Source organism: Scyliorhinus canicula, chromosome 16 (assembly GCF_902713615.1).
Source record: "Scyliorhinus canicula chromosome 16, sScyCan1.1, whole genome shotgun sequence".
NCBI classification, from domain to species: Eukaryota; Metazoa; Chordata; class Chondrichthyes; order Carcharhiniformes; family Scyliorhinidae; genus Scyliorhinus; species Scyliorhinus canicula.
Window position 1 is genome coordinate 63,020,568 of NC_052161.1, and position 25,041 is coordinate 63,045,608.

General features: G+C 45.7%; 1 protein-coding gene across 4 annotated transcripts in view; it reads right to left on the minus strand.

Moving 5' to 3' along the window:
* Positions 1-25,041, minus strand: part of minpp1b (multiple inositol-polyphosphate phosphatase 1b) — a 108,356-nt gene that overhangs the window by 19,996 nt on the left and 63,319 nt on the right. For 2 of the 4 annotated variants that reach the window (XM_038773814.1, XM_038773816.1), the window contains exon 4: positions 1,599-1,950. In XM_038773814.1, the coding sequence (XP_038629742.1) occupies positions 1,599-1,950 (352 nt within the window). Of the gene's footprint in view, positions 1-1,594; positions 1,951-25,041 lie in introns of all 4 variants that reach the window. The other 2 variants (XM_038773815.1, XM_038773817.1) reach the window with 1 other exon arrangement.

Consider the following 25,041-nt stretch of genomic DNA (forward strand, 5'->3'; position numbering starts at 1 on the left):
AAAACTGTATCCTTAATTTCTATTGTCTTACAAACTTTAGTGATCAGGCACCTTCACAGGTGAATTAGCTTCTGGAAATTCTGACCTAACGTCTTTTGCCTTTGAGGTTCTTCAGAAAACCAGAATGTATGTGCCAGAGGAAATTGGACGAATGTTGGTGACAGCGTTGCTGATTATGCTGTTGTGAACAATGCTGAAGTTGAGGTGGGGTTGAGTCCCTTACCCATTTTCTTAGAGTCAATGAGAGTATCATGAGACATTATGTCAGCCATTATAATCAACCCATAATAGAAATCAGGGATAGAATTTGAACAGAAACAATGTGCAGTGGTACAGGGAAAAGGCAGGGGAATGGCACTAAATCATAATGCTTGTTTGGAGAGTTGGTGCAAATATGATGGCTGAATGGCCTCCTTTTGCGCCGTAAAACTTCTGTGATTCATTAATACTGGTTTCCATTCTTCCTGTCTGATTTGTTCTCTGATCCCGTAAACGTATGTTATGAGAGGCTGAAACATTTTGAATACTGTGATAGCTACATTTATACAGTATATGTGCCTGTAGAAACCTTATGTAAGAGATAGCATATGAAAGAATTCTATCCCTCTTCCTCATGAGCTACACTAACTTACATTAGTGTGAAGGAATTACAAGTCTTCTTCAAGCTTTCGCAATCTTTGGGGCCAAATCGTTGTGAGAAATAGACAAACGAGGTTTGTCACACTAGTCTCGGAGAAACGTTATCCAGTGTTTAACATATTGGTCTTAACAGTACAGCTCAAACTGACCATCTACAGTCCTTGGGAACCAACTGATGCAGTAAATGATTACCCAAATACATCAACAAACAAAATGTTGCATTGTAAACTTAAAATTACTTTGGAAACATACTTGGCCGTATAATTTTGTGAAACTTCGGCAATGAAAACATTAATCCTCAATGAACAAACTCACTGGAAAAACTAACAGAAAAACAAAATTCGGCAGATTCCAGAACATGTTCATCGCCGATCCTTCATCGATGACCTTTCATCAGATGTTCGTCGCTAATATCTTCCAGATCTGATGAAAGGGCATTGACCAGAAACGTTAACTCTGCCTTTCTATCAACAGAATGCTGCCTGTCCTGCAGGGTTTCCAGCAAATTTCTGCCTTTATTTCACCAGAACCTGATTGATTCATTGTCAAAGGTACTGAGTGGCCCAATTAGGCTTACTGATTTTGGGAGGTACGGCAACAACTCAAAACTTGCAATAACTGAAGTGCTTCTTTAAGGACTCATGAATTGTGAAACACACAGGATGCTGCTTATAAAGAATGTCAGTTCACTGCAACTGAAGAGGTTTGTGACATTCAAAAACTATTGTGTAAAGTCATATCTTAAAATAAGTAATTTGTCCCAAGTCTTGTCAAAGCACATTCAGCACCATCTACACAATATGTAAAAGAAAATACCCTTGAAGAAATCTTTCAAGTAACAGGGGGGAGAATTCTAAATTCCTGTGACTTGGAGCCCATCAGGTAAAAGACGCACAGATAGTTCAAAATTCATCGTGGTCTAAGGCAATTAAGTCCTCCCTTGTGGCAAACTCACATACATTGCTGAATTTCAACGATTCGATGAGCTGCTGATAGCACTCCTTTACTTCCTCGTAGTCGGCAATAAGATTTCCACTGTGAGGAAATGGCAGTGGCCTTTCATTCAGGAACAACTGGAGCCTGTACTTCTCTCCGAGGCCCCTCGCTCCATTGAACCGGTACAGCACAAGAATGAGGTTCGCAGCAAAGGGTGAAATCCGTCCGCTCTTGAACTTACGGTGTTTTTGTTGTTTAAAGTTATTTGCTAATAAGGGGTGATCATCCTTAAAATACCCCATGAGAGTCAGGACTGGCAGGAGGGTCTCTGCATGTCCAAAGCGTAACACAGCAGTATGAGATATGGACTGGTTCCTGCGTGAAGAAGAAAAAGAAAATATTAATAACAAAAAACTTCTCTGAGGATTTGCCAGAATCACTTTTTCTAAAAAGAGTGAACTTTCATACCGCCAGTCAGGGCAGTACTCTGGGGTGAATTGACCTTCAACTAGGATTCCAGGCTTCAGGAATTCTACAATGAATGTGCTCTCCAGCATTATGATGTTACTTCTTACATTCTTAGGATGTGAGAAATGAGGCTGGCATTTATTGTCTATCCCTCGTTACTCTTGCTTTTTATAGACCACTTTAGTTGAAGGAAGCTGACAGAGATCTGGTGCTTATACGTGGGCTGTCAGCAGTTATGTGAAGTCCCAGTGCTTCCAGTCGAGTGTTTGCTCAATAGATGCTGATAGAGTCACTTTGGAGGCTGGCTGGATCTCCTCATCACCTGCTAACCCCTGAATCATTTCTTTCCACCAACCCCAGGAACCGGAGCAAGTGCCCAGTCAACCAGCTGCAGAGATCTGCCCACACTGGCTACAATGGATCAACTGTTTCACAAAGTGCGACGAATATTGTGGGAAAAACACAAATAATAACCTCATTAAAGAGGTGTGCATGTTTAACAATTATCTTGTGTGTGTGTGTATGTGAGAGGTAGGAGGAGGAACAGGAGGCGGCAGGGGAACTCCCATAATGTACACTGGACCCTACCCCAGAGAAACATTTCTTACTGCACCTGTGTAATCTTTTCTACTTCTAACATCAGCTTTCCACCTCTTGCTGAAAAGCCACTCAAAACTACTATCAGTTTCGTCCTGTGGGACCAGGTCCAATTTGTACTTGTTTACCAGAAACATGTCAGTGAAGAAAGATCCTGTCAGCCTGGATTGGAACTGAACCTTAGAATTAAAATTCCATTCTAGATTCACATAATTGATCCTGAGTATTGTTAGGAGAGTGAGGTTGCTCAGGTCGGGTTGAATGAAAATTTCACACGCAATCAGTACGATTCCTCCAAACGGCAATGTTAACCAGAGTGACTGTTAACCATTTTCATATAAGGATTTGTGCTTTACTGTGTTTGACTGCTCCCGATTTAGAGGAGGAAGAACTTGGCAATCTTCTGCTTTACTAACTTACATTTCCACGTTGGACGGTGTGAACGTACAAGCTGAGTCTAGTGAGGTTGTCACAGTAACCGTGGTGGAATAAAACTGTTTGTGATGAGTCACATCAGGGGTTCTCAACAGGGGGTCTGACGGAAGGTTTTCAGGGACCGTATAAAAATAACGTGTAGAAAGCACACCCTGTGCATCACCTACATCCCTCCCTCGAATGAATTTTTAAACACAATTTTGAGCACTGCGCCCTTTTGATTCAGCTAATGGTCGGGAACTAAGTTTCGCTGGTCAGGCAGGTGCCTGACGGCTTACGGATACCTGAGCTTCGATCAAGTTCCCAGCAACAACAAGTTTCACATTAAATAAATTAAACAAAAATATATATATATCTTTAATTGAGGAAAAGGGTGCTTGTTTCACGGAGGTCTATAGAATTTTTATATGATGAGAGGGAGGCCTCAGAAGTACAGAGGTTGAGAATCTTTTTCATTTGTTGAGATGATCCTTGCAGCACCTTTGGGAACAATAGATGCTAATTGGCCTACTCATTATGATCCATAAATATAAAATGGAACCATATACTACAATAACAAACATTAGCTGACACCCAGTTCAGCATTCAAACAACAACACCACAAATAAGGTACATCTATTGTAAAGAATCCTTAGAACCCCTCTTTTTGAGTAACCCTTGAAATAAAAAACAAACAGGGTAAAAACAGACCAAGAGGAAACCATCCCCACATTCGTCATCATATCTCCTTCATGCTCTCTAAGCTCGAGATGAAGTCAGCTCCCTCAGCCTTGTGTTCTGAGCATCTTTCTTATCCCTTCCAAATCTGGTTGGACTTTTCCACTTTCCTAGCATTGATGGATCACATTTGTTTATCAGTTCTGTAGACTCAAAGTGTTAACTCTGTTTATCTCTACAGACGCTGCCAAACCTGCTGAGCTTCCCCAGCATTTTCTGTTTTTACTTCAAATGTCCTTTCTCCCTTTGTGCAGTTCTGGCTGGTTCCAGTTTTCAGAGTTCTCTTGTACCCCCGGTACTTGACCATCGCTGTGCCTCTTCCACTGGTTTTGTTTTACTTTCTTGAACCCATTTCCTGACCTCTTCTGCCTCTTTAGCTTCCTGTTTGCCTTTAAAGGCTTTCTCAAAACTAATTTCATTGACCAAGATATTTTCGCTCGAACCCTCCCAACAAATAATGTTTGTCTCTTTTTTTCCCCATCAGTGAAGCACCTTTTTCTACATCTAAGGTCTTCATAGAATCATAGAGTTTACAGTGCAGAAGGAGGCCAGACGGTCCATCATGTCTGCACCGGCCCTTGGAAAGAGCACTCTAGTTGAGACCAGGCCTCCACACTAACCCCACACCCAGAACCCCCACCTTTTGGACAGTGAGGGGAAATTTATCATGGCCAATCCACCTAACCTGCACATCTTTAGACTGTGGGAGGAAACCAGAGCACCCGGAGGAAACCCATGCAAACGTGGGTAGAAAGTGCAGACTCCGACCAGTCACCCGAGGCCAGAATTAAACCTGGGTCCCTGGAGCTGTGTTGCAGCAGTTCTAACCACTGTGCCCCCGTGCTGCATTACACAACTTCTAGCTCTCCGGTGTAATCCCCACACCTGGTGACACAATCACACAAAATAAGAGCAGGAGTAGGCCCCACGAGCCTGCTCTGCCATTCGATAGGATAATTGCTGATCTGCTTGCATTTAGTTCCACATTCCCATCTATCTCCGATAACCTTTGATTTCCTTGCCCAACAAAAATCTACCTACTTCTGCCCTTCCACTGCCTTCTGAGGCAGAGAGTTCCAAAGTCTCGGGAAAGTGAGGAGAAAAAAATTCTCCTTATCACTGTCCGATGGGGCTGTTTAGCACAGGGCTAAATCGTTGGCTTTGAAAGCAGACCAAGCAGGCCAGCAGCACGGTTCGATTCCTGTAACAGCCTCCCCGAATAGGCGCTGGAATGTGGCGACTAGGGGCTTTTCACAGTAACTTCATTTGAAGCCTACTCGTGACAATAAGCAATTTTCATTTCATTTCATTTCAACAGCGACTCCTGACTTTATTACGGTGCCCCAGAATTCCGGACACAAGAGGGAACATAATATTTGTCATGCAGTCTCACCAATGCCCTGTATAACTGAAGCTTAACATCCTTACTTTTATGTTCAATTCCTCTCCTAATAAAGCATAACATATGCCCTTACATATCCCCTATTGCCTCTTGTACCTTAGCTCCCTTCAATGGGCACTATGATAAGTGTTAGGGTGGACAGCAGGACTTTCATAAAATGAGCTGTATCACAGGGCTACAGATAAGATTATGATTGATGCAGAAGTTTGCATTATTAACAGAAACCCCTGAGAGAAAATGCTGAAAAATCTCAGCAGGTCTGGCAGCATCTATAGGGAGAGAAAAGAGCTAATGTTTAAAAATGAAAAATGAAATGAAAATCGCTTATTGTCACGAGTAGGCTTCAATGAAGTTACTGTGAAAAGTCCCTAGTCGCCACATTCCGGCGCCTGTTCTGGGAGGCTGGTACGGGAATTGAACCGTGCTGCTGGCCTGCCTTGGTCTGCTTTAAAAGCCAGCAATTTAGCCCAGTGTGCTAAACCAGCCCCTGTCAAAGGTCATCTGTACTTGAAACATTAGCTCTTTTCTCTCCCTACAGATGCTGCCAGACCTGCTGAGATTTTCCAGCATTTTCTCTTTGCTTTCAGATTCCAGCATCCGCAGTAATTTGTTTTTAACAGAAATCTCTGTTCACTTTCACGGAGTCCGTCTGCAGTTCTCCCCTGACCTATTCCAGTCTAATCCAAAATTACATGAATTTTATTTGCCTCTTAATAGTTAAGTTTATGGTTGACTTTAACTTCATAATTAGCTATATGTTTCGCGTGAATGAAAGGTTTTGCACTGCTCTTTCAGGTGAAGGATCTCAGCTTGGGTAGTCACTCTCTTGGGCAGCACGGTAGCACAAGTGGATAGCATTGTTGCTTCACAGCGCCAGGGTCCCAGGTTCGATTCCCCGCTGGGTCACTGTCTGTGCGGAATCTGCACATTCTCCCCGTGTCTGCGTGGGTTTCCTCCGGGTGCTCCCGTTTCTTCCCATAAGTCCTGAAAGACGTGCTTGTTAGGTAATTCCAAAGTCGTGCAAGTTAGGTGGACTGGCCATGCTAAATTGCCCTTGGTAACCAAAAAAGTTCAGCAGGGTTGTTGGGTTACGGGGATAGGGTGGAAGTGAGGACTTAAGTGGGTCGGTGCAGACTCGATGGGCCGAATGGCCTCCTTCTGCACTGTATGTTCTATGTAATCTATGTAAACTATCTATTTCTCACAGCTCATAGAAGATTCCTGTAGCCTTGAGAGCCTTCCACAAGGAAGCCTCAGCATTCACGATGGTTCTCCACTCTGTAACAGGTATTCATTGATTACGAGCTCTAGTCTTTTCACAAAGGTGGAAATGGCACCATTCTCTGTTGATACTTCATTATTGATTTCTAGGAACTAATACATTTAAAATAATGTTGATTCAAAAAAAAAAAATCAAGACAAAGGAGACATTTATTTACACTGAGGTCAGCACCATTTCGGCTGCATTATTTTATCTTTTCATTATTGTGAGATGGGCTTCAACCCAGTGAAATTCAACAATTAAAGACTGTGGGTGGCCTGAAACATGTTCGATATGATGTTTGACACTCAGATGACTAAGTGTGTGAGCCCTCACTGTCAGAAACAGACTGCTTAATAGTTTTCAAGATCACGAGGAAGCCAACATTGGGTGTTGTTTACTGCCAATCAGTAGACAAGATAAATGCGAATTATTACTTGCTGGCCAAGAAATCAGTTAATATGACATTCCTCAAGACTGTTATTTTCGTACAATTGTCAACCTGCTTATTTCACATGGGTTAATGATTCCTGCTGAAAAGCAGGGAGTGAATGTTATGATGTGAATTAAGCATTTATCCACAAAGATTACGATTGCTAATGTCTAGGCATTAATGCTTCCGTTATAGACATCGTGTAAGAGGAAGGTGGAGTGCAGCCACCTGCAAATCATTTTCACCATCAAAGTCACAACCTGTGGAGTGGATGGCCTATTAGGTACCAAATAGCCAGTGTCAGGGTACTGAAATTCTAGAGAAACTGGCACTGCACCACTTTCATGACAGCAACGAGGGAGCTGCCAGCACTGACCAATTTCTACTGGTAAACTGACGAGGATTGTTATAGAATCATAGAATCCCTACAGTGCAGAAGGAGGTAATTCGGCCCAAGGAGCGTGCACTGACCTTCTGAAAGAGCATCCTACCTTGGCCCACTCCACCACCCTATCCTCGAAACCACTTAACCTTTGGACACTAAGGGGCAATTTAGCATAGCTAATCCAGCTAACCTGCACATCTTTGGACTGTGGTAGAAAACTAGAGTACCGGGAAGAAACCCACGCAGACACGGGGAGAACGTGTAGACTCCACACAGACCCAAGGCCGGAATTGAACCTGGGTCCCTGGAGCTGTGAGGTAACAGTGCCAACCTCCGTACCACTGTTCCATCCTTGCGAAATATGTGCGTTCCATGGAAGATCAGAATGGCTCAAGTTGTTCAAATGCTTAACGCAGAATAATTTGAATGCTCAACAATTTGCCTGTTTTGGAAGAGAGCTAAGAGGCACTGTGTCAGATATGTATAAAACACTGAAAATTGTAATGGGTGAAGCAATAAGCAGGTTTAGGTCTGCTTACTCTGCACACAGCGAGTGGCCTGTTTACTCGGGACCTCACAGAAAGGGCTGGTAGGAACCCTGCTTCATTCAATGTCAATTTGCTTGTGGTTAAATTCTTGTTACAGGGTTGAAAGCAGCAAGTAAAACAGGACTTGTTCTTCTTGGATTTGGCGTTCGTGATCCCAATTTCCATAATCACCTCAAGTATCTGAAGTCTTTTCAACTCGACACCAATTTGGCTCACAGAAAGTAATGGAACTCAAATGTAGCAAATTCTTGCTTTTCCCTTGACTGGGTACTTGATTAGAAACTGCCAAACTAAACTACTCTAATTCTGATGAAAGCTCACTGACAAAAAGATTAACCGTGTTTATTCTCTCCACAGAGACCCTATCCAGCAGTCCCCCCCCCCCCCCCCACCTATACATAATGTCAATCATGAGGCTGAATTGTAATATATTACTAGAATAATGTTTTATTTAATCAGAGCCAGGAGTTGAACAACACCAAAGAAATCTGGCATCATTGGTACTGTAGACCAATGGCTTACAGCCCCTGAAAGACTGCGGAGGCATATTCTAACTTCCAGAAGGCATTGCAGGTTAACACAACAAAGCAGAGAATGTGTTTTATTCAGATAGAACAGCAGAAATAACGTCTTAGAATACTTCCAGCCGTGGGAGGAAAAAGACTGTGCTGCTCCCTGTCCCCACTCTTGTTCGCGCCAGCGATCGAACCCCTGACGATAGCCCTGCGGGACGCGAAAAGCTGGAAGGGAATCCGGAGAGGAGACGGGCAGCACAGAGTTTCACTTTATGCAGATGAACTGCTCCTCTATATCTCGAAGTCACAGGAGGGACTGAAGGCACTACTGCAAATACTGAAAGAGTTTGGAACCTTCTCGGGCTACAAACTCAATCCTGGGCAAAAGCGAGGCATTCCCAGTGAACCCAAATAGGGGAGGGACAGAGCTGGAGGGGCTCCCGTTCATAACGGCACAGAACAGATTCCGTTACCTGGGGATCCAGATAGCCAGAGACTGGACACAGATCCACAAGTGGAACCTGACCAGACTGGTGGAGGAAGTAAGAAAAGATCTTCAACGGTGGGGCTCACTCCCACTCTCCCTGGCGGGGAGAGTGCAGATGATCACGATGAACGTAGTGCCAAGGTTCCTCTTCCCATTTAAATCCATTCCGATCTTCATCTCCAAGGCCTTTTTCCAAAACATAGACAGTCTAATCATGGTATTTGTGTGTGGTGTGTGGGGTGTGTGGTGTGTGGGTGTGGGCGTGTGCGTGCGTGCGTGTGTGTGTGTGGGGGGGGGGGGGGGGGGGGGGGGGGGATTCCCAAACTGGTACTGCAAAGAAGAAAAATCAAAGAGTGCCTGGCCTTACCAAACCTACAATGCTATCACTGGGCAGCAACGGCAGAAATAGTGAGGGGATGGGTACAAGAACCCGACACAGATTGGGTACAAATGGAGGAGGCATTCTGTAAAGGAATGACTCTCTGGGCCTTGGCTACAGCAGCACTCCCATCCTCCTCAACAAGTTAAACAACGAGCCCAGTGGTAGCGGCCACGCTGAGAACGTGGACCCAGCTGAGACAACACTTCAGGATAACTAAAATGTCCCCCATGGCCCCCATCTGCAGCAATCACAGATTCCCCCCAGCCATGCTAGATACCACCTTCAAAAGATGGAGGCGGGACGGGGGCACATTGACGGTCGGGGACTTCTACGTAGGGCGTAGACTGGTGACACTGGACGAACTGACGAAGAAGTGGAAACCAGCAAAAGGACAGCAATTGAGACACCTCCAAATAAAACACTTCCTCCGCAAAGGGAAAGTAGGGTACCCCCGGGGCCCCAGAAAGCACACTACTAGAGGACCTGATAGGTACAAGCAGCGAGCGCGCGTGGGGTGGGGGGGGGGGGCTATGTGGGAAAATATATGGACAGCTACTGGACGAGACCGGACAAAAATGGCAGGGTGAACTGGGGACAGAGGTAGGTTGGGGACTCTGAAACGAAGCACTGAGCAGGGTGAACTCCACCTCCTCCTGCTCAAGGCTAAGCCTCATGCAGCTCAAAGCGGTGCACAGAGCGCACCTGACCAGAACCAGAATGAGAAGGTTCTTCCCGGAGGTGGAGGACAAATGTGAGCGGTGCCAGAGTGGCCCGGCCAACCACACCCACATGTTTTGGGCTTGTCCCAAACTTGCTGAGTTTGACGGGGAATGGGGGGGAGGGGGGGATTATAGACCAATCCAGAGGGCAACAAGATGTACATAGAATTAGTTAAATGAAGGACAATATAAACCTCTCTGTACAATAAAGTAAATTAGCGCAGGCAAGAAAAATGTAATGCATACCCACAACAACTGTTAATGAATAAGAGAAAAGGCAATAAAAAGATTTTCAAAAAACAAAATAACCTATTAGTCTGTGAAGAGAAATGGAATGACTCAGGACATCCTGCATCCTGGTTATAAATGTAAGGTTGTTGACTGGTTTCATACAGCCATTGGGAGGAGGAATACTATTGTTTTAAAACGTTGTAGGAAAGGAGTGTGAGAGGTTTCCAATGAGAATTGTGCAACAAATACAGATGTTCCTGTGATTAACAGATGATGGAAGATTAAATACTGAAAACATGCAACAACGTCCACAGAATTGAGGTTGAACAAATATTTTTTAAAAAGTTGTTAGGCAGCTGAATGATTCCTGCTGCAGTTCAGAGAAACCATTCAAAGAAAGCACTGCAACGTTAACAACGTAACTCCATTTACAGAACTTAATGAATTGAATTGAATGCAAATCCTTTTCTTATTCCGTGTTTCTTGCAGACCAGGCTAGCCCAGCTAATCACAATGCTACTGCTCTGTAGATTAGGTACAAGAAGGAAACAAAGGTGTGGCTTTGTGGTCTTTTAAATGCAGTGGGAGGGAGAAACGCAAAATAAATTACAACAAAGATTATGGAGAGCTGGCCAGTTGCCCTCAACAATCCCACCATGATTTTAGGCAGAGAGCCACATGTAAACTCTCTCAGCTTGGGTAACAAACAAACTGCAGTGAATAGGTAAATCGTTCTGGACTTCCAGTGGCGACATGTAGGGGAGTAGTCGCACATGAGGTGGCGCTCGCCAGAAAACTTTATTTGAGCCCCTTTCTTCCGATTTTTGATGAAATTTGGGCCGAAATTCATTCGTATTAGGGGGCACAGTGGGGCAGTGGTTAGCACTGCTGCTTCACAGTGCCAAGGACCCGGATTCATTCTTGGCCACAGGTCACTGTCCGGGTGGAGTTTACACATTCTCCCATGTTTGTGTCTCACCTCCATAATTCAAAGAGGTGCAAGGTAGGTGGATTGGCCACGCTAAAATTGCCTCTTAATTAGAAAAAAAAGCATGGGGTACTTTAAATTTAAAAGAAAGAAAATTGTTCGTATTGATTGGTTAAGTATCTCACATCAAGAGGATGTCCATTAGATACAGGACCAGGCAGCAGAAAAAGAAGGAATTATCATCGAACTTGGAAGCTTCGAGAGCCTTGTCTGCAATAAAAACGGCGGAGGCTGCTGAGGTATCAGGGTCCACTCCGCTAACTGCTGAGATACTTGCACGCATCTTAGCGGTGGAACTTTAGAAATTATGCCAGGAGGTCTCGGAGGACCACGAGAAAGTGATTGAGGCGACAATACCCTCGATTCAAGAGGCCTTGGCTAAGTAGGATGAGGTGGTGAAGTTGCAGGGAATGAAGCTGAAAGAGGTGGGGGTAGCTCTGTCGAGGCAGAGCAATCAGATCACATCCCTGGAAGTGGAGATGGCACGGCTGATGGCCAACAACAAAATATTAAAGGTCAAAGTTGACGACTTGGAAAATTGGTCTAGAAGACTGAACTTGAGGGTAGTTGGTGTGCCGGAGGGTTTGGAGGGCCCAGGGCCGACAAAGTTCATATCCCAATTGTTTGAGAAGATTGTGGTGAAGGGGTAAATGATGACCCTTCCTGAACTGGATCGAGCCCAGAGGCCGTGGAGGCAGAAGCCCCGTGCAGATGAGCACTGAGTGTGAGAAAGAGTTTTACCGTGGGGAAAGGATCATCGTAATTGCGGATGCGAGGGCCATGCGGTGAGAGTGTATCAAGAAGTTGGGGCACAGCTGGCCAAGAGGCATGCAGTATGAACACGGTCAAGGCTGCTGTTTATCGCAATAAGGTTCAATTTAACGTGGTTTACCCCTTGCGATTCCATGTGACTTACAAAAATAGAGACTATGGGCGGGATTCTCCCTTCTGGGGACTAAGCCCCCATTCCCGCCAGAAAACGGCCGAGAATCACTCCGGACTTTTTCCTCGAACGTCCGGGGTGATTCTCCGTTTTCCAGGGGACTCGCAGAGTCCCGGCGTGCGTCCCGCAGCTCTGGCTGCCAGCGGAGCCCTGCTAGCCACACCGTGCGGCCGCACATGCGCACAACAACCGCAAGCAGGACTGATCATGCGTGCGGCTGCCTACCTCAGCGCGGGCGCTGCTGACATGGTGGAGCCACATAGCGGGCCCGCGCCAAGGAAGGTAGGTCCCTCCCAGATCGCGATGGCCCGCCAATCAGTGGCCCTCGATCGCGTGCCTGGCCACCGCTGATACTTCCCTGGAATCAGATACCCCTGCCCCCCACCAGGACCGCCACCGCGGGTCCCAGCTCCCTCCGGGTGGTACCACATGTGAACCACGCTGGCGGGAGTTCATCGGTTGACCGCGGAGAATCGCCGCGGGGCCTGTTCCAACAGCCCCTGACCGGCGGAGAGTAGACCGCGCGCGCGGGACTGGCCGGTCCGCAAGAATTGCGGAAGCGCCGTCGTGCTGGATTTCTGGCATGAACGGCTATTCTCCTCCCCCGCGTCGGGCGCGATTTCGGCGCGGAGGGTTGGAGAATCCCGCCCTAATACTTTGAGACTCCAGAGGAGGTTGAAGCATTCATGCGATGTAATGGACTGGTGTTGAGCTAAATGTGTTTTGTATTGGTTGGGTGGAGGCAGGTCGATGATTTGTGGTATTTGATGGAGTGTTTATTGGGCAGTTTTGTAGCTTTTTGTTGTGGGGTTGGAGGGATGGGTCCTGTGTATTGTTCATGCTTATTTTTTTTCTCTCTCTTTCCTGGAAGTAATAAAGTTGGACTTGGGCAGTGGGAGGGGGCTTAGTGTCTCAGAATTTAGGTATTATGTAGTACTTTGTGTGGGGGCCATCCCGCCAACTAAAATAGTGAGTTAACTGGAACGAAGGGATGGTTATCTGCAGCTCATGCGGGTTGTTTTTTTTTATAAAGGTAGGAGCTTAGGGGTTTTGTTTTCATGTTGGGTGGTGTTTGGGGGGAGGGGTGAAGAGGGGAGTTTGGTCGCTGTTGGCTGGGCGCAGTGTCGCTGGGAGTGGTGGGCTAGTTTTCTGATGGTGGCTGGGAACCTTTATTTGTTCAGTGTTGAGGGGGGATTTGGCGGTCATCTTAAGTGGGCCTGTTGTCGGCTCTCCTTGAGAGATTGCTGGACTGCCGCACAGGGTAGGAATGGCTGACTCTGGTGATGGGGGGGCTGCGGAGTTTTGTGCAGATGACCTCCCCCCCAATTCGGCTGGTCACATAGAATATGAGGGAATATGGCCCGGTAAAGAGATCTAGGGGGCGGGATTCTCCAATAATGGGGCTATGTACCCATGCCGATGAAAATCATCCTGGAGAAAGTCCAGTTCCGGTTGGAGGTCCGCGCATGCGCACGGCGGCAGCCTGTGTCGGCCGCCCCGCGCGACATGGCCAACCCACATCGCGGACCGGTACCAAGAAGATAGCCATCCAGATTGCACGTGCCCACGGATCGGTGGCCCCCGATCGATAGCCTGACGTTGTTGTTGGTGGACAAGGGATTCTGTGAGGGGGTTTTCCCCACCATGAAGGAGTATTTGGGGTTTAACAGAAGTGAGGAGATTTTGCCTTCCACATTTTTGAAAGCTTTGAAGGTGGTTGTTAGAGAAGAGATCGGGAGCGGGTTTCTTCGCGCCCCTGCCGGCTGCTGAATTCTCCGGAGCCGGGGATTTGGCGGGCGCTGGCATCGCGCCGCGCTGGTCAGTGGCCGCTAGCAGCGGCCTCCACGACAATTCTCCTGCCCGCAATAGGCGGAGTGGCCGCTCGTTTAAGGCCGGTCCCGCCGGCATATGTTACGACAGGTACTTACCGGCGGGACCTGGCTCCACGGGCAGCCTCCGGGGTCTCGGGGGGGCGCGGGGAATCTGGCCCCCGGGGGGTGCCCCCATGGTGGCCTGGCCCGCGATCGGAGCCCACCGATCCGAGGACTGATCTCTGCCGTGGGGGCACTCTATTCCTCCGCGCCGGCCGCTGTAACAGTCCGCGGTGGTCGACGCAGAGTGAACCGCCCTGCGCATGTGCTGGGGTGATGCCAGCACACGCTAGCGCTCCTGCACATGTGCCAACTCGCGCCGTCCGAAGGAGGCCCTTCGGTGCCGATGGGTGTGGCACCAAGCCCCTTCCGCGCCGGCCGGCACAAACCACTCTTGACGCTGGCCTGGCCCCTGAAGGTGTGGAGGATTCCGCACCTTTGGGGCGTCCCAACGCCGGAGTGGTTCACGCCACTCTTGCGCGCCGGAGTTGCCCGGCCAGCCAGTTTCCGAAGAATCCGCCCCAGGTCTTACAATGTACATCAGGAAAGGAGTGAAAGGTGAAGAGGCAGATATTGGAGGTGGATTGCCAATATTTGGTTAGTTTGACACCGGGACTACTTGCAAGTAGAAAAAAATTGCAGTTGGAGTTTGGGTTGCTCTATCTCCAGTTGTCCATATTGGTGATCGAACAAATGCAAAAATTTCCAAAGCAAATGTAGTCTTCAGCAGATTGCGAACATTCGTCTGGCAATGAAGAGGAGTAGGTGTGCCAGTAAAACAAAGTATATTCACCAGGAGTTTGGTTCATTCTGCTTCATGCATGTAAAATTTGGGACTATGTCAGGCCAAGAGGCTCAGCCACTTTCAATTGAGCTGCCTTCAGAATTTTCTAATGATCAGACAGCCAGATAGAATGCCAATCACTGTGGGGCTCACCTGGGTTGCAAGTCAAGCATCCAGACCATATCAAAACATTCGCAACTGAGTTGGGCTGGTTATTTATTAGAATGCTGGCCTCCTGAGGTGAGGGTGGAAGAGGTTTGGCGGGGGAGGGGGGTGGAGAGAGGTAGATCTGACAGATACAAAGGGGTGGTAGGACATGAAATTAGTTTGTCCAGAGTTTAACCGCGATTCCCAGAGGAAAGGCTTTGCTTGTACACAAGTTAATGCATCAGAAATTTGCTCACGCCTGTGAGGTTTAGAATTAATGTGACACTTGCAGATGGATATCATAAAGAGGTGGTCTTAAATCCAAACCACTTGATGTGCAAATCCAGTGGCAGAAGGAAAATGAAAATGAGATGGACAAAGAGTTCCCATGCTGAAAGATCACTTGGCATAGAAATGGGCAGCAGGGTTTTCATCCCTCACACTCCCAAGCTTATCGTAAGTGACATAACTGGTTTACCGGTAAAGTATGTAAATGAGTCAACCCTGTGTTATTTGGCAGCACTGGGCTCATTCAGGTGATTGTGTAACCTGACCTGACAATCGTACAGCGCAGTTAGAGACCATTTGGTCCATTTTGCCCGTGTCCACTCATTGAAAGTGGTATCCAACTGATCCTACTCCCCTGCTCTTCCTCTCTCCTCCCATCATTTTCTCCCCTTCAAATATTTCCCTTCTGAAAGTTATGATTAAAACAGCTTCCATGGCCTCTTCTGGTAGTGCATTGCAGATTATCAGAAATTGTTTCCCAAAAAAATTGTCTTCTCACCTCCCTCAAACTGGTTCCTTTGCTAAAGGCCTTAAATCTCTTCTTTGATTATCCTTATCAGTGTAAATGGCTTCTCCCCATTTACCACAAGAACCCTCTTTATTTTGAGCAGATCTACTAAATCTCCCTTTAACCTTCTCTGTTCTAAGGAGAACAATCCTAATTTCTTTCATCTGGGAATATCAGAGACCTGTACATGGACAGCACAGTAGCATAGTGGTTCGCACAATTGCCTCACAGCTCCAGGGTCCCAGGTTCGATTCCCGGCTCACTGTCTGTGCGGAGTCTGCATGTCTCCCCGTGCCTGCATGGGTTTCCTCCGGGTGCTCCGGTTTCCTCCCACAGTCCACAGATGGGTAGGTTAGGTGGGTTGGCCATGCTAAATTGCCCTTAGTGTCCAAAATAAAGGTTGAGTGGGGGCTACTGGGTTACAGGGTGAGGGTTGATAGGTGGGCTTGAGTCGGGTGCTCTTTGTAAAGGCCGGTGGAGACTCGATGGACCGAATGGCCTCTTTCTGCACTGTAAATTCTTTGATTCTATGATTCTATGGACAGCATCAGCACGCTGGACATATGTCACATTGTCCATTACTATGAGCATATTATGCTCAGGGCAGCTTAAAGTATTATACACACCAACTATTATTTGCTGTATTATTTTGCTTCTGCATTATTATTCTTAACAACATCTTCAATTCTTACTTCAGCCTGAATGTGACAATTTCTCTCATCTGGGAATATCAGAGGTGAACCTGTACCAGGACAGCATCAGCAGCGCTGGACATATGACACACTGCCTATTACTACGAGCATATTATGCTCAGGGCAGCTTAAAGTATTATACACACCAACTATTATTTGCTGTATTATTTTGCTTCTGCATTATTATTCTTAACAACATCTTCAATTCTTACTTCAGCCTGAATGTGACAGTTTGTCTTTTGGAAGGAGCAGAACACATGGTAGGCAGTAGTGTAGTGGTACCCGGAATAGTAATCCAGGTTCGAATCCCACCATAGCAGATGGTGAAATTTGAATTCAATACAAATCTGTTAAAAATCTAATGATGATTGTCAACCTGTCTAGTTCCCCTTTAGGGAAGGGAATCTGCTGTTCTTACCTGGTCTGGCCTACAGGTGACTCCAGAACCTTCAGCAATGTGTTTTGACTCTTAAATGCCCTCTGAAATGGCCGAGCAAGTTCTGAAATGGCCGAGCAAGTTCTGAAATGGCCGAGCAAGTTCTGAAATGGCCGAGCAAGTTCTGAAATGGCCGAGCAAGTTCTGAAATGGCCTAGCAAGTTCTGAAATGGCTGAGCAAGTTCTGAAATGGCCGAGCAAGTTCTGAAATGGCCGAGCAAGTTCTGAAATGGCCGAGCAAGTTCTGAAATGGCCGAGCAAGCCATTTACACTTGGCAATAAATGCAGGTCCAAATCACCCAAATGAAGATAAGAAAAACATTACGGCCGGCAGCCTGCACAATCTCTGATGCAAAACAACCTACACAATAAATGTAACTGTTAATTCTGTTATTTCCTTCTAATTTTCCAAGTTCCAGGGGACATGGTTCTGTTTCTAGAGAGTGCCTTTTGTTATGAACATGGATGAAGAGTGTCAGGAAAGAGTTCAAATTGCAACAACCTGGTAGCTGAGGTGTTTGAAAAGTGAAAGGTGATATGTGCTGGCAGGTGTGAAATTAAATGAGAAAATGAGAACGGGCCAAAAAATGAATTGGGGCTGTAGCCATTTGGGATGGCTACTTACAAAGGAAACATGGACACTTGCAAAGACTCAAGGGAAATATGGCCAATACAGGATTCAGGCTAACTCAGAGCCTAAATGTATATTTGCTAACAGAGAACCAGACAGTATCGAAACCCCTGTCCGATTTGCATTCTAATGACCCATTTCCCCAGGACAAAGGACTGAAACTCAGGTATCAGATACAATTCCAGACACATCGGCGCCACTCCCTTCACCCAGGAAGCCCAAACAGCCAAGGTCAAGCCATCAAGACACCAGCCCTTTTATTGGCTCAAATCGAAGGCAGTAATCGAAGCCTGCCAAATTCTTGGGTCCAAAACTAAGGACCACCCAAAAGAGCGCAAAACCCCAAAGGATAAAGAGAGACACTGCCATGTGTTCGATCTCTTTTGGCCCTGGCACACCGGCACTCTTCGACCGGGCCTATACCTGAAGCCAACTGCAGAACCACGACCAGAAGCAAGTTCAAGATCAACAATCGCTACCAGACGGATGAGCCCAGCAGAACCAAAGTTACTTCTCCAGACCCAGCCACTCCAGATCCGAACGAAGGCCTTGTTCCTCTGCCAAAGCCGGGTGCTTGAAGTTAAGTACAGGTTGTTGTAGTGTTAGATATAATTTAGCTTGTAGCGTTTTTATGTTGCATGTGTGAGTTAATCCTGTTTGTAAATAAACTATTATTTAACTTGAACTAACTGACTGGTTGTTGGGTCTTTGATCGATATGCGGTTGAACCTTGTGGTGGTATCATTTGATACCTGGCGACTCTGAAAGCAATATCCTCATTAATAACAGTCAGACTAATATCTGACTAAAGTAGACACCCCAGGAAGAGCAATATTATTGGTGTCTCTGGTACCGATTGGCAACATTATTTGTGATGCTGGTGGGATAGTATTCCACTCATTAAAAAGGGCAACAGTGCCACTATGTCTTCTCAAACTTTTAGCTGTAGGAAACAATATAATGACCCAGATATTGTGACATGAATAGTGGTGAGGCCAGCAGTGCCACATTATATGAAATAGATCTGACAGCCACTTTTGGTATCTGCGCAGTATAGTTAAACATGGAAACCCGGATACGATTGCCTGATTTCCACTATTCCTCCACACCAGTATATTTCTGATAAACTTGGCATCAAACTCCATGTAACGTCGTGAAGTTTCCATCCTTACTTACTTGTAAACCACTAGTAATTGCAGAAAAAGTTAGGGTTGCGTGATAAGTCTCAATTACTACCAAACAACTTCTGGTGTTGAAAATTCAATTTTACAAGCGTGGCGTCTCATTCCTTCAGAATTTAATTACCATTCAACATTTTTTTAAAAAATAATTTATTTTTACTATCTGTAAGGGTCATTCTGTTTATTCCTTCATTTCTCCCTTTTATTTTGCCGTGATTATGTTTGATCCATGGATCATTAATGGATATGTATCTTTTAAGGCAAGCAGCAGAATTCAGAAGTTATAGGAGGGAACACTCTGATGGTTTGAACATGAGCTGCAGACTTGTGGGCAGCAGAGGGAGGGGCGGGGTTCGGCTCGGTTTGATTGATTGGCTGGTGGCCAATGAATTGGCCCAAGAGGCAGTACTTTGCCTGGTAACAGGTGGTGATTGGGTCCTATCCCAGTGGAATGATTTTCAGAGTCCCAAGGATTTCAGATTTGATCCTAACAGCACGGAGACAAGGTCCGACCACTCTCTCCTCCAGAAAAGCTGTGAGTGCTGTATTTCTGAACTTGCAGGAAACCTGAATGAATCAATCTACTGGAAAACCGTTACAGGCTGCAAACAAAATCAGAGCCTGCTATCACTCTCTGGAGTGCCTGTGAGTGCTGTATTTCTGAAACTACTGTACACAGGTCTGAATGAATCTACAATAAAGACTTGAGGATGAGTAAGGTGCTAAAACCCACCATCCGAAACAAAGACTCTTTTTCCTTTTACTTATGATTTATAACCCCATTCCACCCCTCTGTGTTTATCTGTCTTGTGTGTGCACACACAGAAACCCAATTCTTAATAGATGGCTTGGTGACCCTTCCATCTTTCTTTGGTCCCTCTTCTGATTTACCATGCTTTCCGTGGCAAATGTTGCCTCTATTTTTGCCACACGATATTAAAAGGAGTCACGTTGCAATTCCACGGTGGGGGAATCTGTTGAGGGGTGGAAATCGCCGTCAGCTGACAGTGTCGCAGGTGTGGAGGGCTGTAAAAGAGTCTCTTGGATAAGCAGGGAGGGTCTATGTTTGGGCACAGCTTTTCTATCCAACACCAATCCATTAATGTAAGACTGATCGAGAGCACGAAGGTGGCATGGGTATTTTCCAAACTTAAATTTCGTTTGTAAATAGTTCATATCACGTTTTACTTCATTATTGTGTGCGCCATCTTTTGAACTGTGGGAGAACCTAGTGATTTTGGAAGATATTTCAGAATGGACATTAATGGCATTTCACTGCGGCATCCATTTTTCTTCTTCCTAAACTCTGCAAGCTCTGTGACTCAAAATCCCAAGAGAACCTGCACCACATCAATATTGATCCTTTCTTTTGGCACCTAGTAGTTTGAGTCATCGACTGTCAAACAGCATGCACGAGTTACTTAATGATAACTAACATTATTGAATAGAGATCTTTGCCCAGGAAGCAGTAGAGGCGATTAAACCGATTTTCCAGAAATAATTCAGTTATTCAAGTTGGGAATCCAGGGGAATTTTTAAGTGCCACTTCAAAAATATTGTCAACCACAGCTCAGAATTAAAAACATCCGAGAAAGGTTACGTGAGGCTAGGGAACAATACTCTAATTTGTATGTTTACCCACTCAGCAATAATAATTTGGTGTACATTGTCAAGGGGCATAAGAAACTAAAGGGAACAATGCAAAATTTACACACAGAATATGAATTATGTCAGCCGGTGAGAAGTACCCCTGCCAGAAACAAAAGTAGGTGCTGACCCCGCACTGGCGGTCAGCAGGAACCATCGGAAAGCAGGGGGTTGGGGGGGTACAGAACCACTATCCAATTAAGGATAGCAGCCCTCAGGGGTATCCTCAACAGGTAGTATCATGGATATGGGGTTGGCCAGTGCTGCTGTCGTGGATCTGCCTAGTAACAGCAGTAAAACAAATTTAACAAGGCATGATAGGATGCGAGCTTCCCAGCAACAGGTATAAATCTGCCCAGCAACAGCAGTAGCCAGCATTCAAAAGGCATGGTGTGATGTGATTTTACCAGGAACAGGATTAGCAGGCAGCTAGACAGAATCAGATGTAAATAATCCTGTTAGTAGAAACTGTTTACCTAGATGACAGAGAAATTTCTAGACTCAAGGAATTTATGAGTAGCAGACAGCCAAATACACAAGGAATGGGGTAAAAAAATAGGGAAGTCTTGCTGAAACTATACAAGGCACTAGTTAGACCACACATGGAATACTGTGAACTGTTTTGGTCTCCTTTTCTAAGAAAATTTATATTGGCATTGGAGGCAGTCCAGAGAAGGTTCTCTAGGTTGATCTTGGGAATGGATTGGTTGAGTAGGTTGGGTCTGTACTCATTGAAGTTTAGAAGAATGAGTGATGATCTAATTGAAACATATAGGATTATTTGTAGGATAGATGCTGAGAGGTTGTTTCCCCTTGTGGGAGAGTCTAGGACCAGAGGACATAATCTCAGATTACGGTGTCAGCCATTGAAGGCAGAGGCGAGGAGAAATATCTTCTCCCAGAGGATGGTGAATCTGCGGAATTCTTTACCGCAGGGAGCTGTAGAAGCTGCGTCATTAAGTATGTTCAAGGCTGAGATGGACACCCTTTTAATCAGTAAGTGAATCAAGGGTTATGAGGATAAGGTGGGGATGTGAAGTTCAGGATGATCATATCAGATCAGTCATGATCCAATTGAATGGCAGAGCAGATTAAATGGGCTGAATGGCCTAGTTAATCTCCTATGCCTTATGGTCTCACATCCGCTTACTCTACAACTAAGCGAGTACAGTATTAGAATATTGAAGACCAGTGCTGTTTGAGGCCTAATGTAAACTTAAATTGAAAATGGTCCAATGGCGGATTTTCATCTTTTTAGTGCAGAGTGATGTAGGGGACTGCTTGCTAGCACCCTTTTTATGTTGTTAGAAAGAAACCCTCTGGAAAAAGTGGCAACAAAAAAATTATAGCCTACAAATGCTCAGTGCTTTCAGCCTTGGTGTTAGTGTATCTTTTTTCTGTTCTCTATCTATCCACATTTTAGGTAAAGATATTAAAGGACATCCAACCATGATAGGGTGAATTGATTTGAGGTATGAATCAGCCATGATCTAACTGATTGGCCAAACAAGTTCTATGTTCTGTTCCTGTTCATATCTCCCTCGCCTGATCTAGTGACCCTTTATGCTACTTCCTTAATTTCAAGAGTAAGTGAAGTGATTGGTTAGGGAAGATGTCTAGAAGCCTCTTGGGATTAATGCCACTGTAACTCTGTGTCTGGAGATATGGGATGGCCCTCCACTTGGAGCACGCGCATCCAAATTCTGCACTGGCTGCCTCGTACTGTCAACTTTCTGGGAGACCGTTCACCATTTGGAGGGAAGTTGTATCGGTTTTAGCGACTTCCTCGGTGCCTGCCACAGCCATGCTGCTACTGTCCTTGAATGTCAGACATACATTTCTTCACTGCCATTCTCGTAACTGGAAGTTTTCACTTTATCAAAATGTATCTCCCGTCAAAACCTTTAAATATCTATAGCAGCATTAGGTATCCAGCTCTGAAACAGTGGGGGTCTTAATGATTGAGGGATCACAGACGTGCTTTCGTATGTTTAAGGAAAGCAGATGCCAGGCACTCTATGAGGATTGAACGTGCATGACTCGCCATGGCATTACTTTTGTTTTATAACTTTCCTGTTTTGTCCCATTTGGAATCGAAACATCCCAATTAACCCTCTTGGTTGCAGGTTTTTAAATCACATAAGCTTCAGCTACGGAGCACAATTTGTTTTGTTGCAATTCATAAGCGCATTTTCATTCAATTCTGAAGAAACAGCTAAATCTGTCGTTCCTTGGGCTCAAGGTTTCCTGAGCCAGCTTACATTGCAAAAATAGTGATCCCAAGTTGAGACCAACATTTACTGTAATTAAACGTGGGTGCAATGTTTTCTCGGTTTCTATGATCTGCTTTTTATTCGAAAGCTCACGTATCTTACGAGGATTTTATGGCTAATCCAGGTCGCCTCAATATATCCAACAGTTTGAAATCGTACAAGCCTCCTCCACTATTGTCTGTTGCTTTGCATTATGCGTTGTTTCACTGGGAGCAAGATTATTCCGCCCGCCGTAAGAATGCCACGGGCGAGATGCCGATAATGGAAAAACCCACTGACCTTGGGTGGGATTCTCTGATCACCAGGCGAACGCAGCCGGAGAATCCCGCCCTGGGGGTGCCAATTCCACCAAAATCGAAATATCCAACAGCCAGCAATACCAACATATAAAACCGAGGATACATAAACAAACTGATCCTCAGGTAGCAAGCTCCTATCACCAACATATGATCTACAACAGTTCCAGTAACATATAGAACTGAATATACAATGGACGGCCCGGTGGCACAGGGGCTGTTTAGCTCACAGGGCTAATCGCTGGCTTTGAAAGCAGACCAAGCCAGCAGCACGGTTCGATTCCCGTAACAACCTCCCCGAACAGGCGCCGGAATGTGGCGACTAGGGGCTTTTCACAGTAACTTCATTTGAAGCCTACTCGTGACAATAAGCGATTTTCATTTCATTTCAGTGGTTAACACTGCTGTCCCATGGTGCAAGGGACCAGAGTTCAATTCCGGCCTTGGGTGACAGTCTGTGTGGAGTCTGCACATTCTCTCCGTGTCTGCGTGGACTTCCTCCGGGTACTCCGGTTTCCTCCCACAGTCCAAAGACGCGCAGGTTAGTTGGATTGACCATGCTAAAATGACCCTTTTTTTCCCCAACAACTGGATGGGTCAGTGCAGACTCAATGGACCAAATGGCCTCCCTCTGCACAGTAGGGTTTCTATGATTACACTGGACTTCCCAGCAATCTTGGATTTAAAATGATTTTTTGTACAGGAATGTGTCTCTGTAATAAATTAAGAATAATTCACCAGTATCCACAGACACCACAGTTGCAAGACAACGTAAAAATATAGTCATGGGTGGTGGTGCGCAGTTTAATAACTAATGGGAGGAGCAGGCTCCACAGACATTCTCAACATCAATGGTGGAAGAGCCCAGCAGGCCACTGCAGGAGATCAGGCTGAAACATTCACAGGCACCTTCAGCTAGAAGTGCCAAGTGGATGATCCACCCCAGCCTCCACCGGATCACAGATGCCAGTCTTCCGCCAATTTGATTCACTCAGTGTGACATCTCAAAATAGTCGAGAACACTGAACACAGCAAAGCCAAGTCAACATCCTGGCTATAGTACCGAAGACTTGAGCTTCAAAACTAAATGCGCCTCTAGCCAAGCTAGTACAGCTACAACACTCCCAATTATCCAACATTGTGGAAAGTTGCCCTGGACAAATCTAATCTGGCAATTACCACTCCATCAGTCTACTCGCCACCCTCAGCAAAGTGGTGGACGATCTCGTTGACAGTATGATTAGAAATAACCTGCCCCCTGAGGTTCAGTTTGGGTTTTACATGGGCCATGGAGCTCAAGGAGCTTCATTAAAGCCTTGGTCCAAACATAAGCAACACAGCTGAATTCCAGGCCTGAGGTGAGAGTGACTTTCCTTACCATCTAAGCAGCTGTTGACTGAGTATGGTATCAAGGGGCTGGTTTAGCTCACTGGGCTAAATCGCTGGCTTTTAAAGCAGACCAAGCAGGCCAGCAGCACGGTTCGATTCCTGTACCAGCCTCCCCAGACAGGCGCCGGAATGTGGCAACTAGAGGATTTTCACAGTAACTTAATTGAAGCCTACTCATGACAATAAACGATTTTCATTTTTTTCATTTTCAAGCATTCCTGGAAAGGTGAAGTCAATGGGGATGAGGAAACACTCGGCATTAGTTGTGCACCTAGCACAAAGGAAGATGGTTGTGGGCCAATCATTTCAAGCCCAGGACATTACAACAGGAGTTCCTCAGGTTGATATCTTAGGCCCAGTTATCTGCAGCTGCTCCATCAATGACCTTCCTTGCAGCATAGGGTCAGAAGTGGGAATGTTCGCTGATGATTGCACAATGTTCAGCACCCTTCTCAATTTCTCAGATGATGAAGCTGTCCATGTTGAAATGCAGCAAGACCTGGATAAGATTCAGGCTTGGGCTGATAAGTGGCAAGTAACATTTATGCATCACAAGTATCAAGCAATGACATCACCAACAAGGGAGAATCTCACATCTGTCCTCAACATTTAATGGCATTGCCATTGCTGAATCCCCCACTATCAACATCCTGGGGCTGACCATTGATCAGAAATTGAACTGTAGCTTGGAGAGTCTGATCACAGGCTGGTAATTCTGCAATGAGTAGCCTATTTCCCAAACCTCCCAAAGCCGGTCCACCATCTGTAAGGCACAAGTCAGGAGTGTGATGGAATATCCACTTGCTTGGATA